Genomic DNA, 15533 nt, shown 5'->3' with positions numbered 1-15533 from the left:
TTGGCACGTGCTGGGAGCTGGCAGTGCTTGGCCTACATCTCCTGCTCGCTTGCTTTCTTTCTTTCTTTCTTTCTTTCTTTCTTTCTTTCTTTCTTTCTTTCTTTCTTTCTTTCTGAGATAGGGTCTCCCCATGATGTTTGAGCTAGCCTTAAGCTCGCAGTGTAGTGCAGGCTGTCTTCTGACTGTCCATCCTGCCTCTGCTTCCTAAGTGCTAGAATTGTGTACCACTCCACCGGTCTAACAGCTTTGTAGTTGGTACACCAACTGAGTCTTTTTCTGACCAAAACACAGTGTGGAGTTACATCCTTTCACTGTGAATTCTGTAATTCACAACATGCTGCTTCTGGACCACATTTTAGAGAAAGCAAAGAGTGATTGTCGGAGAAGTATAGAAAAGAAGAGTCACAAGATTGGTTAGTGTGTAGTTGGTCATTGTTACTGTCCAACTGACTGACTATTCTGCAAAATTTGTGATCCACACAGAAATGCTAAGGTGTCTGTCTGTTCTATCTATGTATGTATCTTTGGAAATACTTAGAAATAGACAGCAGAATATAAAGTTCACAAGGTATTTGATAAAATAATATCAGAGGCCTGTTTGTACATATGTTGTTTAGTTTTTTTTTAGTAATTTTGTTGGTATATTGTAAGCTGGTATGACACAGTTGTTGTGGTTATTGTTTATGGGTTTTCTGAGATTAGATCTGCCTTTCCAGTAGAATATTATTTTGCAAGACTTCTGTTTACAATTAAGGATTGCTTTCAGTGCCTTATAGTGAGACTCGATGCCAGGAAGATTAGCTTTTTGTTCATAGACCTTCCTTATGAGACCTCAAATAGTAATTTATTTTCCTACTCCAGTTTTCACTTTAAAAACTCAAGGGAGATTTTTTTATTCCAAGGTCAGTTTGTTTCTTAAGTGCAGAACAACTTTGAGCTTATTCCTAAATGCATCTGAAGGGTTTCTACCAAGTTACTTTATATTACAACTGCTTTCAAGGGACCAGAATAGAGAAATCGACTTGTTAGTCCAGGTAGAAAGCCCGTTGGCTAAATCAGGCCTAGGAGATGGATCTTTTTTTACCTTGTGTGGAATTCAGGACAAGGAGTTGTTTAAGGAAGTCTAGAATTCTTGTAAGAGTTGAAAAACAAGTGTGTTGAAAGAGAACAGTTGTGTGAGGAGTGAAGATTTAAGCATATTATGACGAGAACCCCTCACACATCACTGGGAAAGACTTTTCCTCTTGAATTTAGAAAGTTTTTAATAGGGAAAAAAATCCCACATAGTTTTGTTGGTTGTGTCCCCACCATCCCCCGTGTTGACATGAGCTATCTCTGTGTCCCCCAGGCCACATCTACAGCTCCTAGCCATGCCTCAGCTTCCTGCGTAGCTGAGATTACAGGCACATAGCACATGCCACAGCAGCTGGATAAAGTCACTAAGTGCCCAAGGGGGAATGGGGCAGTGCGGGGCCCAGCAGGCACAGCTACCTCCCATGCTTAATCCTGGAACCAATGTGACGAACAGAGAGAACTAGTCCCACAAGTTGCCCTCCACTCATACACACATTGAATACATACTAAAAATGCTAACAGGAATACCAAATTTAAGTGTTAGAGGCGGAAGCTACCAGACGTCTATAGGAATGTTTGTTAGTTGTATTTCTGGACCCTTAGAAGTCCCTCGGTTAATTTTTAGTGGCCTACAAGGCTAATATCTTTTTTAAAAAAAGACTGTAGATATTTACAGACATACCAGAAGGGGGGCATCAGATTCCATTACAGATGGTTGTGAGCCACCCTGTGGTTGCTGGGAATTGAACTCCGGACCTCTGGAAGATCAGTCAGTCTTCTTAACTGCTGAGCCATCTCTCCAGCCGGCTAACATTTAATGCAAGTTTTAAATTACATTTATTTGTGTGTGTGTGAGAGAGGGGGGGAGGGAGGGAAGGAAGGAGAGAGAGAGAGAGAGAGAGAGAGAGAGAGAGAGAGAGAGAGAGAGGAGAAGGAGGGGGAGGGAGGGAGGGAGGGAGGGAGGGAGGAAGAAAGTCAATCAGAAGACAAATCAGTCTCACTATGTAGCTCTGGTTCTTCTGGAACTCCCTGGGTAGACCATGCTGGCCTTGAACTCAGAGAGATCTGTCTGCCTCTCATTCCCTAGTGCCAGGATTAAAGGTATATGCTGCCAATCCATCCAACAGTGGTGTTTAACAATGCTGTTGACTTAGCACAAATAAAGACAAATGTCAGACTAGTCAACTACTCAGTTGCATTCCTTGCCTGCAGTTGACATTTAAAGGTGTCCATTTCACTTAAAAGTATATTTGAAGAGCACGCAAAGTGACTGACTATTAAATTTTGACCCCTGATTGTACATATAAAAAATATTCTACATGGTGACATGAGAAGTGTGCATAAATCATATTACCGCATGGTGCAGTACTGTGGTGATCCTGCAGAAGGAAGGATTCTGTGATTGCTTTGAATGGCAGGCTAGACTAACTGCTTGACAAAACAGCAAACGGTTATTAAGACCTAGGTATTTGTCAGATATTCTTCTAAAACAATGAAGGCAAATTGATAACACTTCTTACCACCAGTAGAATTTGAATACTGGAAGCATAACTGAACTGAACTTTAGAATCAAGTCTGTATTTGTCCCATAGTGTGTATCTGTTGTGTAGTATGGCATATTTCTGTCTTATAGTAGATATGTACCAAGTATATACCAAGCTTTAGACTGTTCTTGGGAGAAAATAAAAATGTGATTAAAAAAAGATACCGTGAAATGGAATGTGTCAGTATTTGAAAACTCAGTCTGAATCAGTGAGCCAATATTTCCCAACTGGAAAATAACCCATGTTAGGAGCACATATGATCAAGGTCCATCCAGACTGTGGTATAGTGAGTAGTTTATTGGCATCATTTCAGATTCTATATTAAAAACCATTGTTTTTTCTACTTTTTACCTTTTAAATTCTCTGTCTCTCTCTGTGTCTCTCTCTCTGTGTCTCTCTCTCTCTCTGTCTCTCTCTCTCTCTCTCTCTGTGTGTGTGTGTGTGTGTGTGTGTGTGTGTACGTACGTATGTATGAATGTAAGTACATACAAGTGCAGGGAGTCCAGAGGCTGCAATTGGGAATCCTCCTCCATTGTTCTCCACCCTTATCCTTTGAAGTAGAGTCTCTCAGCCAAACAGAGCTCAGGGGTGCATGCACCTTGTCTGGCTAGCCAGCCTGCTCCCAGGATGCCCCCTGGCCTCTGAAGTTGGAGCTCCAGGGGCCGCTGTGCTCATCCATCCTGACCCGAGTCCTTGGACCTAGGCTCCAGTCCTCATGAGCTGCTGCAGCTCTTGTTTCAGAAATAATGGCTGATTTGATGTTTGTATTAAAGAAGAAGATCTATAATTGTGTGAAAAGGCTCTAAAATACTTTGTCACCAAACCTTGATTTTTTAAAAAAAATTATACTTTAACAATAACAGTAAATCTCAACAGCTTGAATAGTGAAGTGGTTATAAATCTGACTTCTGTTATATCAAACATTAAAGAATGTTACTCAAAATGTAAACAATGAAATTCTGTATTATCATACTTTCTTAAGTCAGGATTTTCCCTTGAAAGTGAAAGCCTAGCCTTGAACTCACAGCCTTCCTGCCCAGTCTTTCAGTGCTAGGATTTTAGGCATGTGTCAGCGTACATAGTTCAGTTCCTTTGTTTATAATAAAGATTTTAAAGGACATTTGTTTTATATATATGTGTGTTTATGTTAACATGTAATACATTTTATTATAAAATGAAATGATACATATTTTAAAATTTCTCAGCCTTTCCTTATAAATACATATAAAATATATAAATTAAATATTTACACATATATATGAATGAATGCTTTTGGGTGTCTTTGCTAATTTTAAGCGTGTAAGAAAAAACCCGTGAATGTTGTTTTAGGCAGATAATGGTGATTATGTTTGCAACTGTACTTTGTGTGCAACATTACATTTAATCTTATTATTACTTCCATTGCAAAATGAAAGAAACAGAATTCAGAAAACAAACATGCTTAGACTTCTACAGTCAGGAAGGAACAGAGCTGGGCTTTGAGCCCAGGTTTCCTCTCTTTTTTTTTTTTTTTGGTTTTTTGAGACAGGGTTTCCTCTGTGTAGCCCTGGCTGTCCTGGAACTCACTCTGTAGACCAAGCTGGCCTTGAACTCAGAAATTGGCCTGCCTCTGCCTCCCAAGTGCTGGGATTAAAGGCGTGCGCCACCACCGCCCGGCCCAGGTTTCCTCTCTTAAGAGTTTTACTTCAGTAATGCTGCTTTGTAGTCTGATGTGGCCTGTAACGTAGATTTGTTGTACAAAGGAAGAGAATATACATGGATCCTGCACAGTTTATCTGAGCAGTTGAGATTGACTCTGCCTGTGAGACTGTGCTGCTTCCAAATGAGGATATCGTGTCACACAGCTATCGTGCTCAGGAGACTGTAAGCTGATAACACACTTTCTTTCTTTTAAAGATTTATTTATTTTATGTATGTGAGTACACTGTCACTGTCTTCATATACACTATAAGAGGACATTGGATCCCATTACAGATGGTTGTGAGCCACCATGTGGTTGCTGGGAATTGAACTGAGGACCTCTGGAAGAGCAGTCAGTGGTCTTTAACGCTGAGCCATCTCACCAGCTCCTGACAGCACACTTCCTTAAAGAAAATCTGGCAGTGATTATGAACAGTCCAGAGTGTTTGGGAATCTTTTGATCTGATAAGTCTCCCTTTAAAAATATTTACTTGTGAAGTATTTAAAAAATTGTGTGTTCTGCGTAAAATGAATTGCGGAGCACTTTGCTAGAGAAATACTATAGAAACTACTTAAATATCTGCATAGGAGATTGCCTAATTATGAATGGAATTCAGTATAAATTATGAGTAATGGTTTACTTACTAAAAATGATGGTTTGGTTACTGTTGGCACAGATTATTCATAATGTATTGTTTGAATGGCAAAAGTATCAAGATATGCAAACATTTATATATAGTACAGGTGTATGTTTCTGAGGGAGAGATGGACATGAAATGTTAACAGTGAACCAGCAAGATAGCTCAGCAGGTCAAGGTGTACCTGAGTTCAATCCCCAGGACCACATGGTGGAAGGAGAGAACTACTCCTGAATTACCTACCTATCTTTTTACTTACCTTCGTGCGTGTGTGCATAACACATACACACACCACATACACACACACACACACACACACACACAGAATTTTAACAGTGAGGTTCCCTATAAATGATAAGAATATGGATTTTTATTTGTTTTGTCTAGCTATATTTCTTTTAATTTTAAAAGTTAAAAATTATAACAATAACTGTGAGTCACAAGAAAGGCCAGCGCGATTCATGGGTTGATAGGGTAATTAAACATAATGTCCTAAACCCTGTCAGTTTTAGTGTAACGTGTTTTTCATGGTTTCCAGTATTCTTAATGAATTCTAATTTGAAGTTAACTATAATCTTTTTGTTGCAGCTTGTATATGAATTTTTCATACGATTTTTGGAAAGCCAAGAATTCCAACCCAGCATTGCCAAAAAATACATAGATCAGAAATTTGTATTACAGGTAAGCAATTTTTTGATAGTTGTATGAATGTAATTTACTTACTAACTCTGTATCTCATTTTCTTGGATATTATTAAAAACAACAGAAATCTTGCCAGTGAGATTGTGTTGCTTCCTAAATAAATAGGCTTACATGAGGTAGTTTCTGTTATTGCACCTTAAAAGTGACAGTACCTTTAAAAATTATTTGTGGTGGAATTTAGTTTTATGCTAAACATCAGGAATATCTATTCCTAAATCTTTATAAGTTTTCATTTTTAAAAGTTTAATTATATTTATATGACTAGTGTGTACAAACCTTTAAAAATTATATCTATTTATTTTGTGTGTATGTGTATTTGTATGGGCATATGCGTATCACAACTCTAGTGAAGAGGTCAAAGGACGACTCCTCTGGAGTCATTTTTCTCTTTGCCTTGTGGGTTCTGTGATTTGAACTCAGCTCATCAGGCTTGGCAACAAGTGCCTTCATTGCTAAACTCTTTCAGGTCCAGTATGTGAATTTTTATGTTGCTTTCAAACTTACTCTATAGGAAGGATTTCTTAAAGCACTTCAAGATATATCCGTTAAAAATGAGCAGGCATGCTCGTGGGTGCAGAGCACAGGTAATCAAAGTGTGAAGACTGTAGTTGTCACTGCTGGGAAATGGCTCAATCTAATGCTTTAATATTTTCTTGCAGAGATTAATTCTAGCCTATTTATTTGGGGCATCCTAGAGAACCTGTTTTTCTTGTTTTCTCATCTTACATCTTGAAAGTATCGACTGCATCTTTCTTTCTGCCTGAGATTCAGGATAGTTTGCTGAAACTGAATTTTAATGTGCACCTCCTTGTTCCTTATTGTCTTTACTCATGTATACCTGGACACTGTATATATGATATACACTATTCATGTATGCACTGTAATATCATATAATGCACAGTGGATACTGAAGTGGAGAGTGCTATATGGACTGCTGCTCCTCTGATTGCCATATGGGATACCTCACATAGGGAAGAAAATACCTATCTCCCACCGAGATGTTTATATAAGCAGAACTTAAGAAAAAAACATAATTATGGCAAATAGCTGATCTCATATACCTTTACAGGGTAAAAGCCACTAACTTCCATAGTGAGCTCATGTCCTGCTCTAATTAGACTAAGATCAGAATTCAGGATATCCTCATTGAACCTCAGCTAGTATTTTGTTCAAAGCCTAGCAGGATTATAGAATCCAATCCAACAGAGTACCAGGAGCCGGCAGGCTGCTGAGAGCTGAGGCTTTATGGGTGCTCCTGGATGCATTGAGATCCCAGCTGGGGGCAGGGAAGGAGAGATGCTCATCACTCTTTCTCTGGGTACACAGGCAGGCTACTGAGTTTTGCTGTGCACGAAAAAATCCTCTGGCACTGCATTGGTGTGCCCCGTGCATTGACTGCCAGCTGTTCCTGTGCATTCTCTACCATGGATTGAGTCCTCAGTGCCATCAACCTTTTCTCATTTGTCAGAGTTTGAGTCCTTCAGTAGATTTAGAAGTCCTTTTGTCTTCAAGTATGAAATATACCTGTGAACACTGTGTCTGTAGCTTGATCAGGCCGGTTCAGCTTGGTGTTCCATTCCCTTGTGTGACTCCCAATTTCTTAAAGGGGAAATTTCATAACGTTTCTTGAGGTTGAATGATTTTGCTAACTTAGGTTGGACTTCTGGTCTTGCCTGACTTTAATAGACTGTTCGCGTTGCTGTAAAGCCATGGTGTTTTTTTTTTCTCCCTTGTTATATAGCTTACAATCTAATTGTGAAACTTGACATGCGTTCTGTGGAGTATCATCTCTCTTCAGTTTGGAGACATTTATAGATCTTTATTATCATTTTATCTACAGCCTTGCCTCTTTATGACATTTATGTCCTTCTTAAATACACTTGACTTTTGACCTCGTTTAAGTCATTGATTAGAATTGTGGTATTTGTCAAGGCTGGTAGAGGCCTGTAACAGGTGTTTAGAAGTGTCCTCTTTGTAGCAGATTTATGTATCAGTAATGACTGAAAGTCAGTTTTATTTATAATGACAGCAGAGAGACGGGTTAGGTGCCTGTGCTTACAGCACTCCCCTCCCTCATTCTTGAGCTGTGTAACTATCATTGAAAGAAGTGCCACACACCTGCAGCTCAGCCCTTGGGAGGTCTTCACAGGCTGAAGTATGGTGGCTTAAATGAGAAATGTCCCCTCCATAGCCTCTGGTATTGGAATACTTGGTTCCTGGTTGGTGGAAAAGTTTAGGAGGTGTGGCTTTGCTGGGAGAAGTAGGTTACCAGGGGCAGGCTCTGAGACTTATGACCTCCCCAATTTCCAGTTTGTTCCTGCTTGTAGTTTTGGATGTCATCTCTCAGCTTCCTGTGTCTGCTTCTTTGCCTGCCACGTGTGGTCACACCTCTCTCTGCTGTTATGGACTCTTATCCCTTTGGAACCAGAACCAGAACAAACTTTTCATCTACAGGTTACTTTTGGTCATGGTATTTTATCACAGCAACAGGAAAGAATGCACAAGGAGAGACTGTCTCAGGAAAATGGGGGGTGGAGGAGTTGGGGCAGTGAAATACTGTTTATCAGCCATATGGCATGAAATAATAAACTTGTAGGGCTGCTGTTTGATCCTGGCCTGGGTGTTTGTAAACTATGGGCTTGGTCAACCATTCTAGGGTTATTTCCGAGACAGAAAGATTAAGTACAAATAGTGAGTCTATCAGTATCTGGTAGGTAATAGTGAGTCTTATCAGTGTCTGGTAGGTAATAGTGAGTCTGTCAGTGTCTGGTAAGTAACAGTGAGTCTGTAGGTTTGGGCCACTTCATTTTTCTGACTTTTGCCACCCTACTTTTGCAAAGTAGCACCCTATTTGCTTTTTCTCCAGTCTGCAGATGCACCCCTTTCATCTCTTTGTCTATTTCTGAGCTTGTTGGTGGTTTGTTCCCAGCTTCGGCTCACCTGGGTACATAGCCTTTGGGGCTTAAGGAGCTCCCTCTGATAATCGCTGTTACCCCATCCTGATCACAGCCCTCTTGCTCTGCTGTGCCTCAGCTGTCCCTCAGCTTGCAGGGGCTGCCACTTGTGACTACTGTCGAGTCTTTTCTCCACCCTCCACCGTTCCTGCTTACTTTACCCACACCCAGACAATGTCTAACCCTTCTGTGCTTTGTGCCTTAGGTTATGGAAAGTTGTCAGACTCATATTTTTCACAAAACAAAATAACATTTTTATTGTACGTTTTCTTTGAGGAAGCCTTATTTTCTGTAGATGCTTTATGATCTCGAATATTTTTGATGATTTCAACCGGAGACTTACTAAGTTAAAACATACTCTAGTCACAAGATTTATACCTGTGTTTTGTTGCAACTAAATGTAATTCTTTACTTTTTCTTTTCCTGGCTCTCTTCTCATCAGTGAATACAAAAAATCAAAATAAGAATGGAGCTGTTTTACCATGCTGTAGTGGCCGGAAGGAAGCTGCACTGTAATGTGCTGTGGAACTGAGGAGGGCCTCTTCTGCACGCTCACAGCGTGTCCTAAGCTTGGGTTTGCTCATTCACATCATGTAGACTGCAGCATCCACAGGCTGGTATAGGCAAGATAAGAGACAGCACCCCAGTGCAGTTCCTTAGTCTGCTTTGTTCATTTGGGAGTATGGACACACAGGGTTCTTACCTTCAGTATAAAACACGTTATTGTTGAAACTTCTGAGACTTCTTAAGTCACAAGTGGGCTTCTTATGGGATGCCTTGTACAGGTCACTTTCTGGTTCTCTCTGGGAATCTCATTGTCATTAAATACTCATCCTTTCAGACCCTTTTCATCTCACCATGTCTGCTTGGTTCTAATATTAATTAAAATATCTTCACCCTTTGGAATACTCTTTTAGTGCTGTGAGTTTAACCCAGGGCCTTACATTGGCTAATCATGTATTTTGCTGCTAAACTGTATTCCTAGTTTTTAAACAAAAATTTAAATATATGTAAAACTTAACTGTAAAATTTTACAGAGCATTGAATAAATTTTGGAATGCAGTATATTGCTAGAATAAAGTAAATTTGCCATCATAAATATATTTATATAATCTCTGAGTTAGTTTGTATATTTAGTATAGTTCTTTGGGGTTCCCCCGCCCCTGCCCCCCACTTCGAGACATGGTTTCTCTGTGTAGTCTTGGTTGTCGTGGAATGCACTCTGTAGACCAGACTGGCCTCTCACTCAGAGATCTACCTGCCTTTGCTTCCTGAGTGCTGGGACTAAAGGCATGCACCATGATGCCCAGCTAGTATAGTTATAATTAAAATTCTAGTGTTTTTTTTTTTAATTTAGAATCTTTATAGTTCATGGGATACATTTTTGAGAAAGATAACTAATAGAGTACTTTACCTAATTAAATAGTTCTGAGTACTGCAAGAAAAAATAATTGATTCAGATACATTAATTTAAACTGTGGTGTTGGGACAGGAGAAGGGATGTAACAGAGGCTTGGGTGGAGGAGACTCTTCTGAATAAGTAAAAAGCCCATCAGAAGATAGTGCCTGTAAGTGATAAAGCACACATGGCGTCTGTTCACTAAAGTGGTCAGTTCTGAAGAGAAGATCTCATAGCATTCTGTCAAGTATTGACCCAGCAGTTTGATTCGATACAACCAAATGTGCCTACAAAGATACCAACACTTCAGTGTGGTTGATTACAAGATTAGAAAAAATGTAATACGTCTTCATCAGGAATTGATTGGAGAAACTATAGACATTCATCTGGTAAAACATTCATTAGTAAAAAGAATGAGATCAGTGGTACCTGTGATCTGTTTTGAAGTAGTACATGCACATTATAGAATCCTTTAGCTTTTGAGTCTGGGTCTGTTGTTTTAGGGGAAAGGCATGTCTGTGTTTTTGTCTTTGTTAATTCTAAAGACCTTCTCTTCTTTACCTGAGAGATGTGCTTCGAGCTACCAGTGGATCTTGAAGCCATAGGCAGCACTGACTTCTGTATCCAAGAACTGCGATACAGTGGTGGGCATGAGATGGCCACTGATGACCCAGCATGGATACAGATGATTCATGTTTGGGTAGGATGCAGAGGGATACTGAGGCTTTCTCATGCTACCCACAACGACTACTTAAAACTTTGTAATTATTTCTGTAATTTTCCCTTTACTGCTTTTGGATCATGGTGCAAAACTGAGAGCAAATATGTGGTTCAGTAACTGCTTTATCTGAGACTGGGCAATCTCTATAAAGAGCAGAAACACCCTTCTCACAGATCTGGAAATCAGACAGTTCAACATCCGTGTGCTGACTGACATCTGACCAGCATCCTGTCGCTGGGTTCTCACATGGCAAGGGTACAAGGTACAGGGTGCAGATGGGGTGCTCTTGAAGTCACTTTCTTATCATGGTGGGACTCCATTCATGGGTACTACTGTGATCGGAACACCTCCCAAATGGTTCCAACTCTGTGGGATTAGAAAACAAGTTTCCAAAACATGAGTTTTGGACACGTTTAGACCATAGCATTATGTATTAACGGTTCTGGAAGGAAATATATCAGATTGTTGATAATTGTGGAGGGGATGTGACTGTCTTTTTCCTGTTTTTTTTTTTTTTTTGATCTGACTACCCTGTTTTGCATTTAAAAGAACCCTATATGCCATAACAAACAAACCAAAGAGGTTTCTGCTATAAGTACATTCTCATTTTCTTTGCATTTTTCAGAAACCACAGTTTATTTGCACATTAACCTTCCTGAAACTATGCTTTTATAGTCATTTTATGACCGATATTCATTGTATTTCCTTCATTTTAGCCTCTGGGCATGCCCCTTTAAAATCTGGAGCTTGCTTTTTGTGGCATCTCAAGTGCCTGTTCAGTACCTGACTTCTTCCCTGCCATGAAGCAGAGTGGGTAGGTGGTTAAGTCTAGAGGCTAGTTTGACTTCAGGCTGACTTGGTATTTGTTCTAGGATAGAGTCTCACTGTGTCACCCAGGCTGGCCTGGGACTTGCTGGATAGACCAGGGCTACCTCAACCCTGTGACCATCCTTGTGCCTTTGCCTGGGTGCTGAGGATGCACGCACATGTCACCAAGCCCAGCTCTACTAGTCTTCACTGTATGACCCTGGGCAAGTTGCACTTCTGTGCTGTCTGTCACTCTCTGCATCTGGAAAGTAGCTGTCCGATAGCCACAGTGTGTTAGCAGGCCCCTTTTAATGTCAGGGTGTAGTGCGTGAAGCTCCTGAAAAGGCTGGGAACACTGCTTATCTGCTGTCTGCTATCACTTTTTTCACTAAAGATCAACTTTCGTTTTGATAGCATTTTTTTAATAATTTATTTATTCATTTCTTAATATATGAGTACACTGTTGCTGTCTACAGACACACCAGAAGAGGGCATCAGATCTCATTTCAGATGGTTGTGAGCCACCATGTAGTTGCTGGGAATTGAACTCAGGACCTCTGGAAGAGCAGTCAGTGCTCTTAACCACTGAGCCATCTCTCCAGCCCTTGATAGGGCTGTTGTATTTTCTTTTGTAGCTTCAGGTTGTGAAGTTATCCATTATTAGCCTGTTATATTTGCCAAGCGTCTTACGATGATTTGACATCTGACTTTTACTCTAAATTTCTTGGATACCCTATGGCTTAGATGGCTCATCTTTTTCTTCTTTGAAATTCTTTATCAGTTCCACTCTGCCACCTTATTTCCTCTGCCAAGTGTTGTGTTTGAATGTGTGTTTGGAGCAGGAGTGAATGCTTAGATGTTTGCAGAGGACAAGTGACACAGTGGCGGTGTGGTTGGGATGGCAGAGTGTGCTAACTCTTCTCTTCTGTCCACTCCCACTCACCTGCATCATCTAGGCCAGACCGTGAGCCAGCCACGTGTCTGGGCTCCTTGGGCTTTTAAAGAAAAGCTGGAGGTCTGGATTATGAATGGATTTCCAGACAGAACAGCCTGTCTTGTTGGTTTTGTTCCAGAGTGTTTGAGTGTTTCCATTTGAAGGGACTTGTTATTCATCCAGGAAAATTCTGACTGCCCTACTTGAGCAACATTGTAATTTTTATAAAGTTGAGATTTATAGAACCTCTATCATTTAAAAAATGTAATCATCTAATTTCTGTCTAAGATGGCTACTGTGTAGTGTACCATATATGTGGCAGTATAGCTTTTAGATTTATGTAACCTGCAGGCCCGCCTCAGCTCATGGAACAACGTTTGTTATTAATAAAGATCATTTTCATTTACTTAAGGGGTCTTGGGAACTGGTTTCTTCTGACCGCCGTTCCCTTCCCTCCTTTTAGAAGCAGGTTGATTGCCAGCCTGGACTGTCTCTGGGTGAATCACTGTGGCTCTTTAGCAGCGTCTTTCTAAAGACTGCCTTCAACTGCTCTCTAAATCTGAAACAGTCAGTGGTTGCTAAGAGACACAAGTCAAGAATCCCTATAGCATACCTACTGCTGGAGATAGTTATTTAGTAATTTGTACTTCACATTTGCAGTTATATTTAGACGAAAGTGGCATAATTGTTATGTAAATTATACAAATCATTAAGTTTGACCTCAAAAGTAATCTTTTGCTGTTATGTATTTAAAGCCTCAAGATAAAGCTGGACATTGTCCAAACCAAGCTGTGAATGACTTTTAGCTTCTTGTCTGAAGTAAAGTCCTTGAGACTTTGAATCCCCACTCTAACACAAAGATATTTTCCAAACAAGTTCCCTGGATATCTTAGAGTGTTTACATTTGTCTCCCAGAGGCTACAGCAAATAAACTAGAAAATTTATTTCTGCCTCGGGGTGTTAGCTTCACCAGCTAACAGAACACCCCATTTCCTCCTCATCTTTAGTCCAGCATTTAGCTCCAGACCTCTATAAGGGGCCAGGGGGGATTGCTATCAAGCCTGATGATTCCCAGAACCCACACTTGAAAGTGGAAACTTAAGGGTTCTTTGGAAAGTCAGTTGGATGCTGTTTTGCTGCAGCAAGCATGTGAAGGAACATTTAGCTGAGGCAGACACAGGAGAAAGGATGTTCTGCTAAAGCAAGCATGTGAAAGGACACGTGATGAAAGACTATTCCTTAACTATGCACATATATTTGGCTTGCCTTACATTGCATAGTTGAGCTTTACTTGTCAGGACTTCCTAGAGAGAAACATGCCATAAAACTTCTGATGGTATGCTGTAGTTTCTTGCCGCTTCTGCAGACGCCAGCTGATTGGCAGAGTGATGTCAGCTGAGATAGACACACACACGTGTTTATGCAAGACCCACAGAGAACACATGACATTTGGAGGGTATATAGAAAAGAATTGATGGACAGTGATGGAGGTTGACCTTGGCTTGCTGATAGAGCTAGCTATGCAATGCTTGTTGGTGTCATGTGTGCATCATGTGGTCCAGGGACTTCCAAGGGAGTCAGCTTTTCATTTCAGAATAGCTATTGCCAGCAGAGCCAGAAACATGGAGCTTAAATTATAGTGCTGTGTCAGTTTGGATGAAGACATTTAGAACATCCAGTTTTATTCATTATCTGCTTGAACGTGTCCTTTGTCAAATAATGCATGGAAAACAGTGTGTGGTGCATGGTAGTCAGAGGATAACTTGCAGGAGTTAGTCTGTCCTTTTTACCAGATAGATCCTGGGGACTGAATTCAGGAGGGTAGGCTTGGCAGCAAGCACCTTTATCCCCTGAGCCATCTTGCCTGCAACTAACTCAGCACCACAACCACCCAACTCCATCTCACTTTCCCTTGAACTTGGATCTTCTTGTCTTTACCTCCCAAGTGCTGGAATTGTAAAGCATGTACCGTTACACTTAGATTTCTTGAAAATTTCTGCTGTTCTCAAAAATGCTACTTTATATGGAGAAGTATATAAGGCTTTCCTCTCCCAGGTCTACTGTAGCTGTGACATAAAATATAATTAAGTCAAAGCATACTATTTGTATGGCTGTGTGTGTGTGGTCATGTTTATATCCCAGATGCTGTAACTGCCTTTCTTTTATTATGGAATAATTAGTTGTGTTTGTTTTAGGGTGAGGTTAACTTTTTTTCTTAGGTCTCATTATGGAGGCCTGTATGTATGGCCTGGAGCTCATGATGTAGATCCTCCTGTCTCTGCCTCCCGGATGCTGGGATTAAAGGCCTGTGCCATTACAACCAGCCTGTGTTTCTTTTTTTTAAATGTAATCAGTTTGTTGAGAATTTTGTGATTTGATCATATTCCTACCCCATTTCCTCACAGATCTCTTCCCCACTCACCCCACTTTATATTATTCTAAAAATATTTAAAATAAATTTAAACTACAGATTTATTTTACTCTTTCTTTATGTATATTTGTGTAAGTATGTGAATATGTTTGTAGGCATGTGCACAGGCAGTAGAGGACCTGAGACGTCCGGTTTGGATGTTAGGATCAAACGTGTGTCCTCTCTAGAGGAGTGCAGGGCCTTAACCACTAAGCCATTTCTCCAGCTCTCTGCCCCACCTTTTAACCCAGGAAGACCAGTTTGTGCTGTCCACATAGTCTTGGATGTGTGGTCTTCCAGCAAAGCACGGTTGCACTCCTTTGAGAGAAAACTCTCTTCCAGCATGGGACTTTTTTTTTTTTTTGCTTAGTTTTATTATTATTTTTTAAAATTATTTAGACATTGATAGCTCTGCAAAATACTTCTCCCATTGCAAATCTTCAAACCCTTTCTACAGATCTTACATGAAGAAAGAGTATTCCTACTTTGCGCCCATTCAAATCTAATTTAAAAAAAACATTTAAGATTCAAAATCAAGTATTTTTCTTTCCCAGACTTGTTAGTAATTTTAAACCACCATGTAACATACTTAATGGCATTTCTTTTTAAAAATTAGCTTATCAGTGACTATTTTATGAGGAAAAAATTCATTCAAGGCATTAAAGGGAAT

General features: G+C 40.1%; 1 protein-coding gene across 1 annotated transcript in view; it reads left to right on the top strand.

Annotated features, from left to right (window-relative positions):
- The window catches only part of Ppp2r5e (protein phosphatase 2 regulatory subunit B'epsilon), a 145013-nt gene that overhangs the window by 103962 nt on the left and 25518 nt on the right, over positions 1 to 15533 (top strand). The window contains exon 5 of the mRNA XM_028789131.1: positions 5525 to 5617. Within this exon, the coding sequence (XP_028644964.1) occupies positions 5525 to 5617 (93 nt within the window). The remainder of the gene's footprint in view (positions 1 to 5524; positions 5618 to 15533) is intronic.

This window comes from Grammomys surdaster, unplaced genomic scaffold (assembly GCF_004785775.1).
Source record: "Grammomys surdaster isolate TR1022 unplaced genomic scaffold, NIH_TR_1.0 127, whole genome shotgun sequence".
NCBI classification, from domain to species: domain Eukaryota; kingdom Metazoa; phylum Chordata; class Mammalia; order Rodentia; family Muridae; genus Grammomys; species Grammomys surdaster.
Note: the sequence above shows the minus strand (reverse complement) of the source record. Positions and strands in the feature narration are given on the sequence as shown.